Raw genomic sequence first — 21,214 nt, 5'->3', positions numbered from 1 at the left:
CATTCTCTTCCTTGTCATCATTTATTTTGTTCTTCAACACAATCATGTTAATAAATAAAGAATATGGCATTATATGCAAAGCTACTGACTGGTGAGACATAACACAGAAAAGAACAAATGCGACAATGAAAAACAAAATTTGAAATATATTTACACCAGAAGACCAGATAAACTTACTACATTATGCTGGAATACACATTTTCTTTGTGAGGCTGATCTGATCTATTGCTTCTAAAAACTCCCAGACAATGTAAGAAATAATTGTTTTCAACAAGAGTTTAAGTCTGTAACAGTGAATAACAGCACACTTTTAAAAAATGTCACTCCTGTAACACTAAAGCCCAGAATACCTCACCAAAGCCTACTGTGTTCATCCCCCCAAGCTCTATCATGTCATGTTCTCTAGAAGTTTGCATATTTAGGATGAGATTTCCAAGCTGTCTGGACAGTGCAGAGTCTGAGATTCCTGCAGCTGTTGGGTGCCCAAATCATGGGATTTTCCCTTGTGACAGTGTGGCTGCACCAACACATTATCAATCAACACCTTGGGCTCTTTGAAAGCTCCAGCTCTGGGTGTGTTAAATGAAGGGTTGGGGTGGAGCAGCTGTTGAGGGAGAACTTCTGCTGTGAACTTGTTCAGAACTTGTTCTGTGCTGTCACCAGAAGCAGGGAGCAGCTGATGAGGAGAACAAGAAGTGGCTCTCAGGGTCTGTTTGCCAGGAGCTGCATTCATTTGCACAGTGGATGACCCAGGCCTGCACTAGCACAGAATTCTTGCCTTCCTTCAAAACACCACTGTTGGAAACCTACCAACAAAAGGGAAAGACTGACACAAGAACTACACAGGAGGCCAGCAGAATAAATCTAGAGAACTCAACTAGGTCCTCACAGTTGCCATAAAACTGACTCAAATCAGCTTTTAGCCCTCAAAAAAACAACCAAACCTGAGTCCAGCAAACCCCCTGCATCCCCCAAAACCCCTAAAACAAACAAATACTTCATTATTTTACCTCAGGATCCATTTCTGGTCTGGCTTATAGTGATGAAATTCTATATAGGACAGAGAAAGCAGTACTGGCACATCATAATTTAATTTCACTACTTTTTAATTTTTTTTGTGTGTATTAAGTTAGTAATTTTTAATTTATTTTTAATTTATTTCTTCTATGCCTTTAATCCCAACCCATATAAAGCACTGTGACTCTTATCAGGTGTTAGTTTATTTTCCTCCACATTTTAAATTTACTGAAACTTTTTTAGACCTATTAAACAAGCAAATTCTTTTTGAAAACAGTACAAGGCTGAGATGCAAGAAATATAAGCACTTCAATATTTAAGTGAGGAAAATGAATTTCAGTGTGCTTTCAAATTGGTTTTCTTCAGTGCAGAGTTTCTTTATTTGTCCAAATAAAATGGATTTGAGTGGGTGGCAGCTTTAAGGAGTCATGCAGCACAATTCAATGGCTTTGTGAACTTGGGAAGGGATTATGAATAATGGATTTGCTGTGCTCTTAGACATGGAGCCACAACAAAACCAGTGCCATGGAAGTTCTCTAATGGGCATCTGCTGGAGTGAAGAATAAAGAGCCTGGTCCACCCACTGAAGCTACAGGTGCAGGAATGTTTGTTTAGATCAGTGCCTGAGCACAGAATGGGAAGACTAAATTCCCAGGGATACCTCCCACCACTCCCCAAAAAAAGGGAGAAAAGGGCTGGATTTCCCTTTGCCAACAGCTGGAGGAAGGAAAAGATTCACTTGAGACACAAACACAAAATACAAGAGTGATTTTGTCTCCTCCTTACCTAGATGTGGACAGTTTGGTTCACTTTCCTTTTTGGTCCAACTTTCCCTGTTAACAGCATGATTTTCCATCAATAGATTTATATTATCTCTATGACACCTGTGTAATCCCAGTGTGCAGCCAAAATAAGTGTCAGTGGATGAGAAGAGTCTCCACTGTTCTAAAGGGAAAGAGAGGCCTTTGCAATCCCCACTGAAATCTTCAGCTGCACACAGCAAAGCTCAGCTTACAACTGAATATGTAATCCAAGTACTGTCAAGCCATGAGTGATCAGCTGATATGGATCACTTACAAGGCTGACACACTGAGAATTAGGTTTTCATCAACCCACAGTGCCAGCTGCTAACTTCACACCTGGGATCTCAGTGTCCCCAAACCCTCATTTCAATCTTAACCTTCCAAAGTCAGCTAAGATCTGTATTACTGTGAAACAAAGCCTGATATTAAAAATAAAAAAATCTAAAAAGGGCTTTTAAAGGAGGAGAACATCACTGCAGAAGATCACACAGAGTATTTTTACTTTTTCTTTTGAATTTCAGAGCAGGGCTATGAGTGTGACTACAGCTGTGTTCCCAGTGTGCAGCAAACTCCTGTGCCCTTTATGCCACAGAAACACTCTGTGACTGTCTGCTCTGTATTAAATAATTCACAAATTTTGTTGACATTTTACTGCAGTCTCCATATTAAGATTCCATTATGTAGAATGTTTGTGTTGGTGACAGAAATGTGCTTGAAAGGGACACTAAAATATAAAGAAATTCATTGGGTTTGCATCAAGTGGATAATTCCAATACATATTTCATAGGTTTCCCACAGACACACGCCCTTGCAGGCTCTGAGTTCAGTAAAGAGATGCATAAAAATTGTCTTGCAGATGGTGAATTGATTCCTAGCTGGGAAAGATATTGGTCAGCCTAGAACAAGATTTTTGTGTGATGATGTGTCTCAATTCACATCAGAAAACCTACAAATAGGGAAGTGCAGAAGGGAAATTGCCAACTTTTTTATTTGCTTCATCCTGATCTTCACCTCCACCAAGGCAAAACCCCTCCTGATTTTCCTGGGAAATGTCAGAGGGGTCGTGTCTGCTGTATTCACTTGGATCAGGTGGGAACAGACCTTACAGCTCTCAGCCTGCTTGAGCATTTGGAGATGGCTCTCAAAGAATGACCCACACAGGGCACCAGACAAGCTGTGTTATTGTAGGAGTCCAACAACTTAGGGAAGTGTAAGGAGTGAGGACAGAAATAAACCTCAAGTTTTTGAAAAGTGTCCCAGAGAAATGAAATCACTATTGGGAACAGTATTTATTGACATTTTAAGGAAGTACAAACACAATTCAGTGTCTTCCAATGCCAATTAAAGACCCAGGGCACTTTCTTTGTATGCAAGAATTAATTGTTAAAGGACTAAGATGTGACTTGTGTTCATTTTCCAGCTGAGGCTAAGAGAGTTTGCTCTAACAGGATGCACAACTAGAGTTCCACCATTGGGGAGAGAAAATGATCTTGTGTAACATCTGAACCCTTAAAAGAAGACAATAAAAAGGAAGAAAAATAAAACCCAAAAGCATCACACATAGACATGTCTGAAGACTGCCTGGAGCCAGAAGACAAGAACTTGAAAAATTACAAGAGGCATTTCCATGCATTAGGCATCCACTGCAGCAGACTTCTACTTTGAAATCAAATGACCAATGCAGCTGATTTCAAACCAGGAGACATCAGGAGCTCAAACCAGCTCACATTCAGGTGGATATGTGGATTTGTCTGTCAGAGTATTGCTGCTATGAATAGTAAGATGCATTCCTGCTCTTTTTAGTTCACTGGGAGACAAGAAGAGAAATAAGCTACAATTACCAGTGCTGCAGCACATGGGGATTTTGGGTGACTTGATTGTGGAGCACAGACTGTGTGTGTATTATTTGCACTAACTGGTACTGACAGGATGTGGGAGTGATGATGGAGATACATAATTTTAATGAGCTGTTGTCTTCCCTGAGCTCTGTAATAATATCTGACAGTTTTCACTGCTCTGTGAATTACTCTGTTGGTACAATTAATTTCTGGTTGGGTGGAGATACTGTAAGGCAGTATTTTCAGGAAAAAAGCTTAGGTAAAGAAAAGGCTGCCAGTAATGAGTGACTGTAACGTGAGGGAGAAAGAAAACATCTGGATAATGAGTGGAAAACTATAATCTGACTTCAGTTGTGCTGAGTGCCTCAGTGCTGATCCTTTCTGAATCTAGGACAGTGGAAATACCCTGTCAAGATCTGATGAACATTTTGCAGGTTGTAACACTGCACACTTGCAAATAGGACAAAAAGAGGAAAAAACAGTGCTTGAGCTTCCTCCAGTGCACACAATCCCAGCAAACTCAGCTTTTTGCACCTGCCAGGTGCTCTGGCTAGGATTTGGTGGAAGGAAGCCTCAGTTTTACCTCCCTCATTCCTCCTGCTCCTGAAGCAGCTTCTAGGGAATTGAGGAGGTGTTTGGACAAGTGAGAGACACCAAGAAAAGCTGTTCAACTTTCAGAGGAACACCTTCCTCAGCAGCTCAAATGAAGCTTCCTGCTGTCCAACAGGAGCCTCTCAGCCAACTGCACATAATTTAGGGACTTTGGCCTAAAGGAGCAGAACTAGAACATAAAAACCCCCTAACTGTTGCATCTAGAATGTTTTTCCAAGCCATACTGAAGGCTGAAACAATGGAAGCAAGGAGACTTCTGAGATCAGAAAATGAAACACCCTTTAATGTATATCAAGTGCAACTTTCTCAAGTATCTTTTCATTAAATAAATACTATGTAGCTAACTATGGTAGAGCTCAGGTAAGCCTACTCCAAAATCTCTGCAGAACTCAGACATTTTAGAAGGCACCTCTATCTTCAGTGTCAGTTTTAAAAAAGTATAGCAGTAACTTGATTTTTTTCCCCCTCCATTAATCAAAAACTGTGCTGTGCAGCTCAAGACCAGTACAGAAATCAGAAAGCAAAGCACTTACATTTCTAATTAGGAAAAAAAGTCAAGATATTCTGAATTTAAAAAAAAAAAATATCACTTCAACTACTAGGATCTTCAAATATGCCTCCCGTGCACAGGCTAAATTGCCACAGAGGGGTCCAGTAAAAGCCAGAGAGAAAATGGATTTATCTATGTTAGTAGCCAACAGCCACCAATACAAACATTTCAGCAGAAGTTACACAACTCCTGTCATGTTTTAGAGTAATTAATAATCACATAAACATCTATCTCTCATGGATCTATATTGTAACTGAAAATCCAATACTGATTTTCTTTCTTCTCACCCAACAGGAAGATTTGAAGACAACTAATCTTGACATAATTTTATCATCCCAAGGAATGGAAAGGCAGGGTTTTAATGATGGCCTCAGTTGTTGGCCTCAAGTAAAGCCCTTCACCTCTTTGTTTATTTCCCCAGATGTAAATTATGGTCTGGTTCCCCAGCCCAGGCATTCCGTGGGCATCAGCTAAGATTTTTCTGGCCTTTGGGACCTGCAAATATGTGACCATAATAAACGTTTCTCATTGCTGATGCATATTGCCTCATACTAAATCCACTATGTGATTTAAGTTTACAACATTGACTTCAAGCTACACTTCTGTAAAGTTTTGCATTTCAAGCTTCATCTTATCCAGTATTATGAAGATTTAGCCATATCTTCCCTTTAACTGAATAGCTCTGCTTTGAATATCATCTTTTCCTTGATAATTCTCATTTTCAAATTGATTTTTTACAATTGGCTCTCTGGGAATTATATCAATGAGATTTTAGACATTCCTGATCCTGAAAAATGTGTTATGGAATTGTAGCATAATTATAAATTTGGAGACTTGGGCATAGGCCTGGATTTGATTGGAAGGATTAATAGCAGCTTGTCTCTCCAGTGCTCCTTGGAGGATTCCAAAGGGAATTCTCCTTTATCAAAATGGCAAGCACTTCCTGCCGTGCTGTCAGGAGAGACATTACAAACTACCCAAAAATGGTCCTTCCACATTTCCTCGGAGTTCTTCTACCTGCCTTCTAATTTCCTGGAGGACATTTGTCTTCTCTGGAAATGGATTAGCTCCACTTTTACTGGAATCAATTGAAGGTGGGATCTGGCCAGAAGAGCCTGTGGCTTGTGTCCCACTGAGCAGCCAGCCAGACACCTCAAATGGGGTATCTTGGAAAGGGCTGGCTACACACACCCACCCTGATTCAAAAAGTGAAAATACAGCTCCATTTTGAAACTAGAAAATCTTTGGGATCCTTCTGAGGTGATTTTTCAGGATCCTGAAATAGATTTTTACGCATTTGGTGTGGTGAAAAAACCCCTACAAATCTGTGAATAAATATTGCATTGCAAAGCTGCCTAAGGGAAAAGGATGAAAAAGAAGCAGAGTATGAATGTCAAGGGTGGCAGGAGAAGCCAGGCTAAACCCTGGGCTCTGATGGTACAAAGCAGAGTGTGACCAGTCCACTTGGCTACTCCAGCTACATTAAATCATTACTTTAGTGAAACTAGAGAAAAAAACCCACCCCAGAGTATAACAGCAGTTTAAAATCAACATAACCATGTCTTGCACTGCACACACTCAAGGTGTGTATTAATAAAACACAGGCAGTGCCATCACTGCATGGTGTCATTGCATGGTATCATTCCAAGGAAAGCTATAGCTGACAAGGGCTTCTAATTAAACAAAATCCATCCCTGCTTGATTTCTTTAAATACTAACCCTAAATTTTCCAAAATTAAATACTTCTTATGAGAAGAAACTACAAACAACAGTTAGCAAGTGGAGAGAGGTCACAACAGGAGATAATTTTAATAGGGGTGTTGGAGCAAAAGAAGGAATTATATATATATAAACTAGTAATTAATGTCAGATACATCTGACACTTGGGCAAGGAAGTGAGAATGTCCAGTCTTGTTGCAGAGAAGCAAGAAGTGTCAACCATTTTTTTTGTATATCTGGGAATAAGTAAAAGAATATATAAACACCTCAGTAATAGGACACTATCCTGGAGGCTGCACAGGAGAATTAACAATAATCACTATCAGTCACTTCTAAAATGTGCACCTGAACAAATGCACCAATGGATAGAAATGACTGAAGACTCAGGTAAACACACATTTTAAAATTTTAAAATAAAATTTGATTCTGGGAGAAATTTCCATGCGTAGACAAAAATTGCCGTGTTAATGGAAAAAGAAAACAAATGAGTGATGGATTAGGGAACCAGAAATGGCTCCAAATCACAAACACATCCTCACCCTGGGCTCTGCTGCAGGACAGCACAATTGCATTTCTGGCTGGCCTAATTCCACATGGTTTGTACTACTGAAAGGAAGTAGAGAAAAATGGAGAACTGGTCTAAAGAGTGCAGAATGGATCAACTGGAGAAAACCAATTCTGGCTGTTCTGACTGCTGCAAACAATTTCTCAAGCTCAAAGCATAAATAACAATGTTTGCATTTAACACTGGCTGTCGAGCATATGTCTGCAAAGCTCAACAACCTCCTGTGTTTACAGGAGATATATGATGCTCAGCTTGATTTGCATATCAGAGATCAGGCTGTAAATCTCTGATGATATTTACCACTGGATAATTGAAATTAATCCTGCCAAAATGACTTTGACAGTGCTGAATTTATGGTCTGAGAAAACACCCCTGGAACTGCCTGCTGTGCTAGAACATAACTGGCTGCATGTTTTCAACCTGAGCTATGCTGCTGCATAAAATGCTGGCCCCAAATGATAAACCTCTCCCTTTCTCCTCCAACTTCCTATTTCCATAATCATTAAGAAGTGGGGATAATTTGGAAGGTAGCAGATATGTCCCTGTATTGCTGTTTTGTTTTGGTTGAATTTTCTCTAGCCATGGCAGGCACACAAATTACCTTCCTTCCTTCCCTGCACTCCCCATCCCAATGTTACACCATTTCCTTTTAAAGTTCCTTTAAAAGCAACCAATGATCCCAGCAGAAAGCATCAGGAAGTTCCAACAGCAGAACTCAGACTCCCTTGAGTCCTTCAGTAACTCAGATCATGGCTGTGTCTCAGCCTGTGTCTCTGTTTCCAGGGAAAAAGGAAGGAGCTTGGATTCTCGTTTCTTTGCTTTCTGTTTTATTTCTTAAACTCAGCTTGTATCTTAAATAGAAGACTCAGAAGTTGTCTAGAAGAACACAGTTTACTACAAAGGTACCTCACACTACCCTCCTGGAAGGAATGTCATTTGTGGCTTGATATATGATTCAAACTTACATTATACACAGAAGAAAAACATTTGTGAATAACAAAAACCCCCAAACAAACAAAAACCCCAGCAGTAATTTCACGTTCTAAGAAAAAAACATTCAAATATTTAGAAGGCAGAACTTTCTCATCATTGGCAAAGAATTATAATTTATTAAATTGTAATTTATTAAAACTTCTGGCAACATTTTCCTATTCAAGAGATGTTGAATCTTGAAGTCTTTAGACTCCAATAAAGGCTTGGATGATTGTGCAAATTGCACCTTGGATTTTGGTGCTAAAAGATAGCAAACAGCCTCCCCATTTTCTTACACCAAGTTTGCAGCTACAGAGAATGCTGTATATTTTCCAAAAGCAACACTTACAGAAAAGTGTGTTCCTAATGTATAAAAGTGGCTTTTTTGAAGCTCGGAAATAAAAAGACAACTGTCACCCACTACAGAAATGGATGTATTTTTATTTGTAGCCTTTTTTAAAAACATACCTCTTTCAGAGAGGTGGCAGTGATAACTCTGACATCCTTCTTGCTTTTCTTCCCCTACAATCTGCTGCTTTCCAGGCCCATTCAATTTGAAAGCAGGCATCCATCCAAATATGTAATATTAAGGAAAAAAGACAGCTCTCATTTATAAAATCTTAATTTCTTGTTAGTGGAAAGAATAAAACCACTAGATTAACTGTGATCCCTGATCATGATCATCCCACAAGAATGTTATCTTGGGCTCTGTCCCCTGCTCAGAGCCTGTGGTACCTGTGATGCCTTGAGAAGGCTGACCTAGAGCAGAGGCCAGACAGAGTTAAAGAATAAAGCAGGGATTTATTAAAGGCCTCAATGGATCCACCTTGGGCAGCACAAGAGCCCAGCCAGGGCTGCACCCAAGATGAACCAAAATGGTCACAAAATGGACACCTGGTCACAGGGTCTCTCACTTTTAGAAGTTCTGCTCCATTTGCATTTTGGAGTTAATTGTCCAATTCCAGCTTTAGCCTATGAAGTCCCATCCTGCTTGTTTTTCTCTCTTCCTTCCACCATTGTTTGTGCTCTTGGGTCTGAGATTTGGATCATTTGTCCTTGGTCCCCAGCTGGAGCAGGAATTGTTTTGTCTCCCTGCTCTGTGAAGAGAGCTCACCATCCCCTGATATGAAGCTGAGAACTGCACACTAAAGCAGCACAGAATCTGAAAACTATAAAAGCTCAAACCTGAGGCATCATCTGGACGGGAAGAATGCTGATGATGGCACCTGTTCTGTGGGGATGGGGAGACAACTAACTTTCCAAGAATCATAAGCCAAGGAAAGCCTGCTCCATGTCCCTGCTGTCACACAGCCCCAGGCTGCCAGGGAGGCTGAAGGAGGGCACACATTGCTGTGGTGGCCAGCCCAGCTGGCTGTGATCACACCAGAGAGCTCCAGGCTCGTGGCACATTTCCAGGGGACAGCCTGGGACAGCTGGGATTAGTGCTGCACACTGGGCCAGGTAGCTCAGCAACCAGCACTGCCAAGCCCAAACTCACTGCAGGCTCTTCTGTAGAGCAGCTCCCAATCTAACAGCAGCAATTTAACAATCCAATGGAAACCATCAGCTCATTAATCTGTCCATAGCCTTCCCTAATTTCCAAACCTTGCTATACATCCTGCACAGGCTGATTTTTCACTTGAATGAGCCAACATGGGCGTAAGGCCCAACTCCAGCTGAGTGTTCTGCAGAACCAGGATGGCCTAAGTTTGAAACAGCCACATCTTGTGATCAAACCTCTTGTAGAGAAGCTCTTCCAAAATGTGTCATTTCTGCACAGCCCTCAGTTCATATCAAGTGCCTACACCACATACAGCTCTACAAACTCACCTGAGCCCAGCACAGCAGAACTCACCTGGTTTTGCACTGAGGCACTGCAGCAGCACCCAGCACATGGCTTTTACTGAACACCAAAAACCCAGCAGGGAGGACTCCCACAGGGGCTTTGCTTTTTTCTCATTCTCTGAATACACCTTATTTTAATCAGAATATGTCACATTTTTATACCACTTCCTGCTGCCTGTAGCCACTGAGATTTTGCATAATTTTTGGTGTTTCAGTGAATCTGCATGGACAGTCAGCCTTTCACATCATGGCTGGGATGTTACTCTCTTATTTTCACAGGCAAGGCGCAGCTCAGATAGACTGGAGGCAGAAATGGGAGGTGGTGATGAGTGTGAGTGGGAGGCACCATGGGCTGGTGGTGAAGGTTTGCTGTGATTCCTCTGACTACAAAAGCTTCCTCAGTCGAAAAAGCATTTTCAACTGTCTAAACAAAACCTTTGTCTATGCAAATTCAAACCCATTCTGACATAAAATTAAAGCTATTGTTAGTATTACTTTTTAAAGGTCATGAATGTGCCATAAAGGATAATCAAAGCATTAGAAAACTATAACAGGTTAAGAAAAGAAGTGACAATACATTTGATTTTAGTGCTTCCATTTCTAAGGAAAACACTGACCATTAATGCCTTTTACTGATAGTAATGGTGGAAGCATCATCTGTTCTCAGGACTGGCTGACCATTTCTATGATAGAAGCCACCTCTCAGCTGGCTTGAACTTTGCCAAGCATGAACTAGTTGGGTTTTTTTCTTCCCCAAATAATTTGGAATAATTCATGAAAGGATGGATTAGTTATCCCATTTTGAAAACAATATTTTTAATATCATTTAATGCTTCCTCAATTCATGGTTTGAAAGCAAGACTGGAAATCTGATACTGACAGAGTTTTAATTAACTCTCAATGGAATCTGGATGAATTGGATCAGTTTGAAAAGTCTCCAATAAGGGCTCACTGCAATTGCAGTAGACTGGGAGGGATTTAGAAAAAAGGAACAGAAGAAGAAATTTTCTGTGAAGCTTCTTCCCCTGCAGTGGCCAACAATCATGAAGGGGTATATCACCTCATTCAAATGCAAAGGAAGTAAAAGACCAATGGGAAATGGAAAAATCCATTAGGACTGGATAATAAAGAACCAGGGAAAAGGCCTATGGAATTGGAAACTTCTCTGTGGACTGATGGCATTCAGCTGTTAATGATCAGACCTAGTACAGTACAGTCATTCATGAGCCTGGTTTGTAGAGAGATAGTTTAGAAAGAGATAAATCCATCCCATTTCTTTAAGGGGTAAGTTAATCAAAACTGAAGACAACTGGAGAGAGTTAAGGAACTAATAATTAATTAGTAAGCACAAATACACTGATATTTTAAAGCACGTTCATAAAAATGCATTTGCCTGGATAATAAAGTAGATATATGTTGATTTATTAACCAAGAGTCACCTTCCTGAAACACAGATAATGACTAAAATAAATTTCCACCTGGCTAACCTTAGAGTGTGTTGTGTACTTATGAGCTTGAAACAGTATATAGAAAACTTACTGAGAGTTTGATTCAGTTACTTATTCAAATTACACATCGAAGTCCCACTAAGCTCTTCCCTTAAAAAACGCCAGCAGTGAAGAATAACGGGAGCCAAGTGAAAGCAGATACTTCCATTTTGGCACGATGTTAATTTAAGTCCTTCCTAGCTCCTTTTATCCAGAGGCTGATTTTCCCACCCTGCCTTTGATTCCTTCTGAACTCCAGCAGTGGATGGGCAGCTAAACCACAGTCCTGGGTGTCAATTAGCGAGCCCGGAGGCTCCGTACCTGTTGACATCCCAGATTTTGCTGGTGCCGTCGGCGGAGGCAGAGGCCACGAAGTCCCCGCAGGAGTGCCAGCAGCAGCCCAGCACGGCACGGGAATGGCCCCGCAGGGTCAGGATGCAGCCGCTCCTCGACAGGTCCCAGAGCCGCACCGTGGTGTCACCGCTCGATGTCACCAGCTGGGTGCCACTGCTCAAGGAATGAAAACGGGAGACAGATGAGAAATGATCAAGCAAAAGAATTTAACTCTGTTTGGAAAGACAGGTTAAGTTCAATTTGTTGATTTTATGAATGAACAAAAATGATCTTTGGAAATGTTTGTAGTTGTACTGTGCACAGTTTTCTGACATGCTGTACATGAAGTGGACAAATGTTAATAAATACACTATCAAAAGAAAGGGAGATAGGAAGTAGCTATCCCCCACAGGAAAGTAAATATGGCTTTCAAATAAATTTTGCAGTTCATTTATGAGTAAACCAGAGCTTTCAAAATACAATAAGATAGATTCAGGGAAGAATATTTTGTTATTTTCCAAATTCATACCATTTTCAACATATATTTATTTTTCAAAAGCATCCTAATTTTGTTTTTTCTAACTTTGTGTGAACACTTAAACACATTCAACATCTCTTGGGGTCATTGATACATTACATAAATGAAAAATACAGAGTTCATCTCAGATTATTTTTGGCCAGATGTCAGATATAAACTAATATAATTCTATTTCCTTAAATCATGGACATGTGGCTTCAGACTTCGAGTCCATCTGTAATATTTTATGTAACTAGTAGGGGATTCTTAATAAAATAATTAGAAAAAGTATGTGGAGTGATTCTCTTATTAAACCCTCCCAGACCTAGCCTGTGGCTCAGGATTTCTTTGCTTAAGAAGAGTTCATGGGTTTTTTTATTCCCTATGAGTAATTGATTTTGGAACATATGCACACCTTTGGCAACTGCAATCTCTTATGTCAATGAATTCCAAAATTTAATTATGCCTTATGTGAAAAGCTCTTCTGGGGCCTTAAATACCTTCCTTCATTTTGTTTCATGCTTCTGATTCTACTACTGGGATTAAAAGCAAACACTGAGTGCACCTTCACCATGTCTGAGTGTGCCACCAGCAGTGGCGGGGCAGGCCCTGTCCTGTTCCCCTGCCAGGATGGACACTCCCACTCATTCCTTGTGCAGATGTGATTCCAGTCCTTGGAGCACATTTCCCATCCCTCTCAGCACCCTGGCAGCTGAAAGAGAAGGAACAGGTTCCCAGGGAAGGTACACAAAGGCACTGTTTCCTGGTTTATCCTGTGTTCTTTCCATTTGGTTACTATTTTTGGCACTAGTGAACAGAAGTTTTCAGCAAACTGACCACAGTGGCTCTGAGATCTCTTTCCTGAGTACTGATAATGAGACACACTCTTACCTATTATCTATTCTTATCTTAGGACTGTTTCTTCCTATGTGCATTCCTTTGTCATCACCTCTACTGATTTGCAGCTGCTGCTTCACCATCAAGTCAACTGTTGAGACAGGAATCTTTTCCTGTAATTCTTCACATGCTCCTTTTCACTGTCCTGGCTAATGAGCAAACTCATCCTCACTCCCTTCCCCAGTTTCCAAGATCATCCTAATTACTTAGGTCCCAGCACAGATCCCTGTGGGACTCACAATTTAATTTCTCCATTCTGAAAGTGGCATTTGATTCCAATCCTTTCACTGGTTTTCAAAATCATGAAATAAATTTTCCTTTTTATTCAGGACAGTTGTGCTTCCATGAGAGTTTCTGTGAAATGACCTCAAGAAGAATTTGCTGAAAATCCAGGTATAGGAAATTCATGAACCTCCCTTGATCAAGTGCTCAATAAGTCCTTCAGAGAATTCCCAACTGATTTCTGAGGCTTAATTTCCAAAGCCATGCTCACAGCTCCCAGGGCTTCACTGCCATAAATGTATCCATGGATCCTGTAATTTGCCTCTTTAAGATAATTCCTATCAAGATATGAAAATTAGATCAATCCATCTAGAATGCCTTCATCTCAAAATCTTTTAAAATATTGAAAAAAGTTAACACAGCCCTCCCAGGAACAATGGAGGTTTTTACTTTCTAAGCAAAAATCTGTTTCAATTGTTTTCACACTAAACAAAAACAAGAAACCAGGAGAAATGTTTGGAGATAATACACAAAAAGTACAGGTCAGAAATAATTAAGCTGTAGGTTTTCAGCCCAATTCTGCTGTTATCTGGGCAACATCAATAAGATGACCTTGCCCTTAGGATCCAATAAACTCTTTTATTTGAATAATGGCAAAGGTCCTATCTCAGGCAGTAGAAATCCTTCTTCCAAATCTCTGGATATAAAATTGTGGGAACAGCTCAAGGGTTGATCCTAAGCACTACTGTAAAACTCTGAGTAAGAATACACTCAGAGATATTTAATTCACTGCTGCAGTTCATTTAAAAAAAAGGTCTGGGACCTGTGGTGTCAACCCTTTTATGTTATATTCTCCCTTTCCTCCTTTTCCAATAGATGTCCACTGAATCACTTGGTAAAAGTGGCTGCTACGACAGCTTGAAATATGGGCATCATTTACCTGATAGATCTGAAGGGGGAACTTGCCACTATGAAAGATCACCCAGCCAAGATTTTGACTGTTTTTAACACTTGCAGTTTAGGTTGCTATTTTTTGTGAAAATATCATTATAATATTCATTAATGCAGTTCCACCCCCATGCCTCAGACAAAGCTCTGAGAGATTAATCTCTCGACATTTTTTTAGAACGTTGCACAGGAATAGTCCTGAAGCTTTTGTCACACATAGCAGAGCATAAAGGCTTGAAGTCTGAGTAGGGGTTTGGAGGAGACCCTAATTTTGTTGAGCTGTCAGGAATAAATGTGTTTTTGTTAACAAAACACTTTCAGTTTTAATAAGCCAGATGTCAGTTCTGGAGATGGATAAAATTAGAGAAATGACAAATCATCATAGCCCTTACACATTTCTAAAATAAGAGCTTAAAACAAATTCAGAGTCAGGTATAAAGTGGGACTGATGAAATCTGCAATTGATTCAGAAGGAAACAAGCACTGCCACTGTTGTGAATCACAAAAAGAGATATATGGCTTATGCATTTTTTAATATATAATCCCCAAAATGCTACACAAAGAACTGGTTCCTTGGGCTGAATTTCAAAAATACACCATCCAGGCAGTGATGAAAATCTTTCAGAAAACAGATGTGAGCAGGAAGGTAGTTCAAATGGATTCAATTTGGCAATCTGCAGCAGGGGAAGGAGTTTCAAGTGAGGTTTAGCACTCCTTACAGATCAAAGGAGAAAAAATAGTGGAGATTGGAAACAAAAGTGCAGCAGGAAGCAGTTTTGAGGGACAGACTGACAATGGAACTAAGGAACAGAGGAACCCAGTGCCCCAGCCCCCTGCAACACCAGTTCCCAAATATCCCCTGTGCATAAAAAAAGCATCAGGTCATTAAAGGATGGGGATCTGTGATTATCCATGCAGGAAATTATCACCAGCATTTTTGGGAAGCACAAAGGGAACGATGGGAATGATGGGAATGATGGGAATGATGGGAATGATGGCTGTCAGAGCTGCTTCACACAGGGACTGCTCTCCCTGCCCAGGAAACCCTCAGCCCTCACCAGGATTCACACCAGACACACACAGAATGAACAGAAAGTGCTGTGTCAAGCCAAGTCAGACATCTAAATCAAGGTGCTGCTATTAGGGAAAAGCCCTATCTACTTAATAGCTGATCAATAATGACACACTTTCTCTGATTTGCAGCATTTTGCAGTCCTGGGAGATAAAAGAAATGCTCCAAAATCAGAGATAATGTTTTGTTACCCATGGCTGCACATTTTGTATGGTGGTATTTTTCCTTATAAGAGCATGTGGGGGGAAAAAACAAATATGTCAGGGAAGCAGCTGTTTTAGCTGATTTAGGCTGTCAGCTTACCCAGGTCTGGTAGTCACACAGTCCTTTATCACATGACTGATTTAAAAAAAAAAAAAATGCTGATTTTGATATTAAAACATATGAAAATATGACCTCAGCCTTAATTCTCAGCAGCAATACATAAACTCCATTTGAATTTCAGACTGATCACGCAGGGAAAGCTCAAAAAAATCCTGTGCTCTGTGCATATATCTAATTCACAGGAGAATAAAACACTTTGTTTTTTAACAAATACATCAAAGAACTAGGCAAGATATTAGGAGACAAGAAAAAGGTAACTCCTATCTTGTTCTGTCACTTCAAACACATTCACATATATGCAAATACCTTTGCCAGCTGTCAAAAATGTGGAGTTTTTGTAAAGAAGCAGCACCTTTGTGCATGGTGCTCTGAGGATCCCAGACAGATGAGTTTGTATGGTTTTGAGTGGCTTGGTTTTGGGGATTTTCTGTTTGTACTTTCTAGCAGACCAAAGGACTCTGTGGATGAAACACACCTGTACTGAATAAAGCATTTGTATGGAAGAGTCTTTCCAGAACTCTAGGCAATGGAGATGGCACCCATAACCCCTGTCTTGCCTCCATGGATAGACCATTTTTAAAAACATGAAATGTACATAAAGTTCTACCTTTCAGCTGATTTCTGGTATTCCTAACTGGTACTGTAAAGCTGCTCTTCCAGAAACAGAGTGGAAAAAACTTTGGAAACATTAATTGCACCTTCCACAAAAAGGGATGGAACATTAACTTCTCAAGCCTTAAATCTTTCCTCCCCCAAATATTCTAAACACACACACACATTTCCTTTCATTACACATTCCTGCTCCTTCCAGCTTCACTGCTCTCACTACAAAGACACCTCTCCATTAACACTTCCCCAGCTGTAGACACATTAATAATTGAGACTCATACTCTGCAACAACAGGAGCCTTTGGCACAGAGTCACTTTGCAGCATTTCAGGAGGCTGAGTGCCTTTGTGGAGTGCCAGTCAGGTGAAGGCAACAGCTACACCAACAGCACTCCCCTGCACATGTGTCACTCCTAACACCAACAGCCACAGTTCAAAAACTGCTCCTGCTTCAAATATTTCTGGACAGACTTAGGTCTGGATTTAGGCTGCTCCAGGGGATTGCTCACATTCCCTCTCAAGACCCTGTGACCAACAGTTCTCAAAGCACAACTAAGCCAAACACAACTTGGGTTCAAGTTTTTCGTCCTTAAAAAGCTGCAGCAAGAGGTGGCATCTGACTGGAGCTTAAACAATGCATGTGATGCTTCAGGTTTTAACTTTTATATTTTTCAGATTCTGTACTGCTCTAGTGTGTAAGTCTGGGCTTCATATCAGGGGATGGTGAGTTCTCTGCACAGAGCAGGGAGACAAAACAATTCCCTCTCTAGCTGGGGACCAAGGACAAATGATCCAAATCTCAGCCCAAGAGCACAAACAATGTGGACTGAAGAGAAGAAAACAAGAAGGATGGGACTGTATGGGGTAAAGCTGTAATTGGACAATTAACTCCAAAATGCAAATGGAGCAGAACTTCTAAAAGTGAGAGACCCCATGATCAGGTGTCCATTTTGTGACCATTTTGGTTCATCTTGGGTGCAGCCCTGGCTGGGCTCTTGTGCTGTCCAGGGTGGATCCATGGAGGCCTTTTAATAAATCCCTGCTTTATTCTCTAATTCTGTCCAGCCTCTGCTCTAGGTCAGCCTTCACAGGGCATCACAAGCAACACAACAGCAAATCTTTACCATATAGTCCAAAATGTTACAGGGGTAAGGGTCTTTCACCATGACAGTTGAAAAACACTTCAAAATCAATATTCCAATCAGCTAATTGGAAAAATTATATCTCTTGTTTACCTCTGTTCATGCAATTATTCAAATCAAAATTCTAAAAGCCTCTATGTTATTTGCAATATCAGCACAGGCTGACAGTAGGCACAGTAAAGTACAAGGGAAGAACTGCAAATACTGCTCAAGTTTACTTGAATTTTGGTGACATTTTCTGCTAGGTCAAAGAGGAAAAAAAATTATTCCATGAAGAACAGAACTATTCAACACTCAATTCCTATGGAAGCATCTTTTGCCTACCTCCTTCATCATCTTAGCTGTTGATTAAATAAAGATATGAAGAACTGATTGATCTTTTAGAGTTCTGTCTTACAATTTTTGCCAGAATTATCCTGCAAGTTAAAAGTTACCACAGAGAGTGGAAAAGAGCAAAAGGAACATGTGCAAAGGGGGTTGGGGGAAATACATCCTTGTAACCCTAATTTAACTTGGAAACAAAGTTAAAACCAGGGATCCAGACCAGTACACTTATGAAAGTAAACATCTACGAACAGAGTCCCAGCTTTGGTTACAAGAGCTGTATTTAAAAATTCCATTTTCCAGTTGGTGCTGAAAACAATGTAAGGGATGGAAATGCCAAACATCAGTTCAGCTCTGCAGCCATTGCAACTCTTCTTTATTCTGCTACTTTGTCACTGCCCTGCAATTCCCTCTCACCAGAGAAGGTGGAAATTGGGCTGAATTTAAAAAATGTTGGAGTCAATTTACAACTTAAGGAGTTCCCATTAAAATGATTGAAAAGACAATGGGTGATTTTGTGCCTCACCAGGCAGGATGCAGAGTTCCTCTAAAAAGGATGATGTGGATCCAACTCTCTGTGGGTCCAAAAGAAGATGGGACAAAGATCTGGAAGAGGAATTCACCAGGGACTACATGGAACCAGCATCTGGCTCAATGTACTTTGAAATAAGAAGTGGAGTCCAGGGGAGTACTAAGAGCAAACCTCACCAATGCCTTTCCTATTCTTAGCCATTCTGAGGCATGCCCTGCTACTCACTGCTGGGAACTGGATGATGGTCCAGAAAATTCTGGCATGGAGAGCCATCCTTATGTTCTTAGTCTGTGTTTGAACAAAACACTCAGCAGCAAAGATTTTGTTTCTAAGATTTTGTGACCTTGAAACAGACTTCAGATATAGTTCACTCTTTTGGTTGCTGGAGTTCTGAGACTCATTAATTATTTACAGTGACACTTCTTATTAAGGGCCCCTAGGTTTTTTTTGGATCCCTGGTTCATTTTGGGTGTTGCTTTAATTATCCTGGTGGTCTATGTGTCTAAGACACATTTTATATAGTAATTGTAATATGTTTCATCCTTCAGAATAATCTTAAGCCAAATTTTCCTCACTTTATTAATAGATATGAAATATCATTTTTACAGAAGGTGAATGCTAGAATACTTAGCAGCAGAAATACAAAAATACCTTTTCTTTTCTCATTTATAATCATAGGTGAGAAGGAAAAAAAAATCAATTTCAAAAATACAAAATCAATGATAAACTGCCATTCTGCAAGCCAAGGAAAGCCTTCCAAAGGCAGGAAGCAGGGCAGTAACCAGCAGATGGTGGATGGCACATGGGCACATGGCTTTTATTGGGGAAGGAAAACACAACCATCCTGCAAAATCCTTTGCCATGAGGCTATTGGCTGGAAATCCTCAGAATCCTGTCAATGTGTACCATGCCAAGTGCAAAACTTGAGGCAATTTTTCACTCCACATTACCTAACTGGGAGATCTTTCTGTGCTATTTCCTGCTCAGACACTGACCTGTGCCAGGAGAAGCCTTTCCCTGGCTGGCAGCTGGCTGTGACAGCAAGGGCAAACAGGAAAGCAAGGTTTGGCACCAAACTGCTTCTGGATGGACTGACACCAGCACTAGGCATCACACAAGTAGCAAACTTTTGTTTGAATGAAGTTCACCTTCTCTATGAAAACTTCCTTGAGGCTGCATCCACTTCAGGAGTGACAGGTTCACATCTGCAAACAATTAAATACAACGTGCTCCTAACTACCAGAAAGAGTCCTGGTATGGCATGGGTGAACTCCAAGGTAACAAATTCAAGCCATTTATTAACAAGTTTCATCTTAGCAACTCCTCCATACTTAAAAGAATCTTTCCTTTCTGACCTGAGTACTGGTACCAGAAGCTGCTGTGTGAGCAATCCTGTTCACCTGAGGCCTTTCCCACTGCTCTTACCTGCACATCTTCCTGTGCCCAAGTACCCCTTTTTTCCCAAGTGCTGGCCCACTCTAAACACAGCCTGTAGTTCTACATTCAGGATCATTAGAATGATTTTGATCATTCTGTTACCATGACTTTTTGTTACAATAATTTGGTATTTTCCAGATTGCTCCAATGCAGGTTACAAACCACACAGACCCCACTCAGGCCTGCCCCATTCCAATCCAGTAGCTGATCTTGGTACTCCCCAAAAAATATTTAGCATTTACTGCAGCCTAGACTCTTTGATGTATACAAATGGCTTAGCTGTCATGCAATATCATGTAATTAGAGGTGGTTATAAAATAAATTAGGTGCCTGGTAGAAGACAGCTTTTAGTATGTGTAAAATTGGCTTTTAGGAAGCTTGGGAAGCACACCAGGTAAGGAATAAAAATAAAAAGAGGAAAGATAAACTAGTTACAATACTTGGAGATTAGATGTAGCAAAATATGTGTCAGCAAGACAGCAGGCACTACACAATGCAGGGCTCTGGGGGAAAATTAGACAGCAATGAATTCCCTTTTTACAATTATTTAGCATTTAAAAAAAGATGCCTTTTCTAAAAGCTTCCTGCCAATGCACATCTAGCACCCCACAGCAAAATCAGACACCTATTTAAGAAGGGGAAGGAGAATCCTGGCCTCCAGCTGGAAGCAGGGAGCTCATGGGAGCCTGGCCAGAGATATCTCCAATAATTATGAGGCCGTCTTATGCTGAGAGCAAACAGTGTTCCTGGGTCCAGTTGTGCCACTTTCCTGTAGCCTACTGCCAAGTAAATTTTCCTCCATTAATTTAATGAGAAATAACTATTTTACCTGAAATCAAATCTAATGAGTAAACATTGCAAAACTACCACATTTTCCAGAAATGAGATCTATTCTGCACCATTCCAACACTTTCTCTTGAACATTCCAATGTAAGTTAAAGTCTTTCTGCACACTGTTAAATTTTTAAAATAATGTGTTTAGCCTACATAAAATCATGCATAGTACCCATCAATATCCATGACATACATTAAACAGTGAGCCATTACAGTGTGATGGTCAAATGACCATCCCATCCAGTTTGGTCATTTTTCCTCCACTGGAGTGACTCCAAATCCTCAAATTGTAATGAAGGGCTGTTGAAGTAGGGAAAATGTAGTTTGGAAGGAGTTCAGATACATGAATTCCATGTTCAGAACAGATTGATGACCTATATGAACAGCGATAATCCTGTGTCTCGGTTCCTCTGAAATGCAAAGTTGTGGCTCAGTCATTTTAAACCCATTATCATCCCCCAGTGGTGGTCCAGTGATGTCTAATCACAATCAATAGCCAGTAATGAACCACAGTCATTAATCCCATTTGCATGTTTGTATAAAGCATCATTTTTAAGCTGCATATTCATATGCAGAGAGAGTTCAGTGAGTGCCCAGAGATTTCACAGCCGGTGGAA

The 21,214-nt window shown here is 40.4% G+C and overlaps 1 protein-coding gene across 1 annotated transcript in view; it reads right to left on the bottom strand.

Moving 5' to 3' along the window:
- The window catches only part of SPAG16 (sperm associated antigen 16), a 286,793-nt gene that overhangs the window by 136,763 nt on the left and 128,816 nt on the right, over nt 1-21,214 (bottom strand). The window contains exon 13 of the mRNA XM_050987617.1: nt 11,730-11,915. Within this exon, the coding sequence (XP_050843574.1) occupies nt 11,730-11,915 (186 nt within the window). The remainder of the gene's footprint in view (nt 1-11,729; nt 11,916-21,214) is intronic.

The sequence above is a fragment of the Serinus canaria genome (assembly GCF_022539315.1).
Source record: "Serinus canaria isolate serCan28SL12 chromosome 7 unlocalized genomic scaffold, serCan2020 HiC_scaffold_29, whole genome shotgun sequence".
NCBI classification, from domain to species: Eukaryota; Metazoa; Chordata; class Aves; order Passeriformes; family Fringillidae; genus Serinus; species Serinus canaria.
The sequence above is the reverse complement of the archived record's forward strand: the minus strand, read 5'-3'. Positions and strand labels throughout refer to the sequence as shown.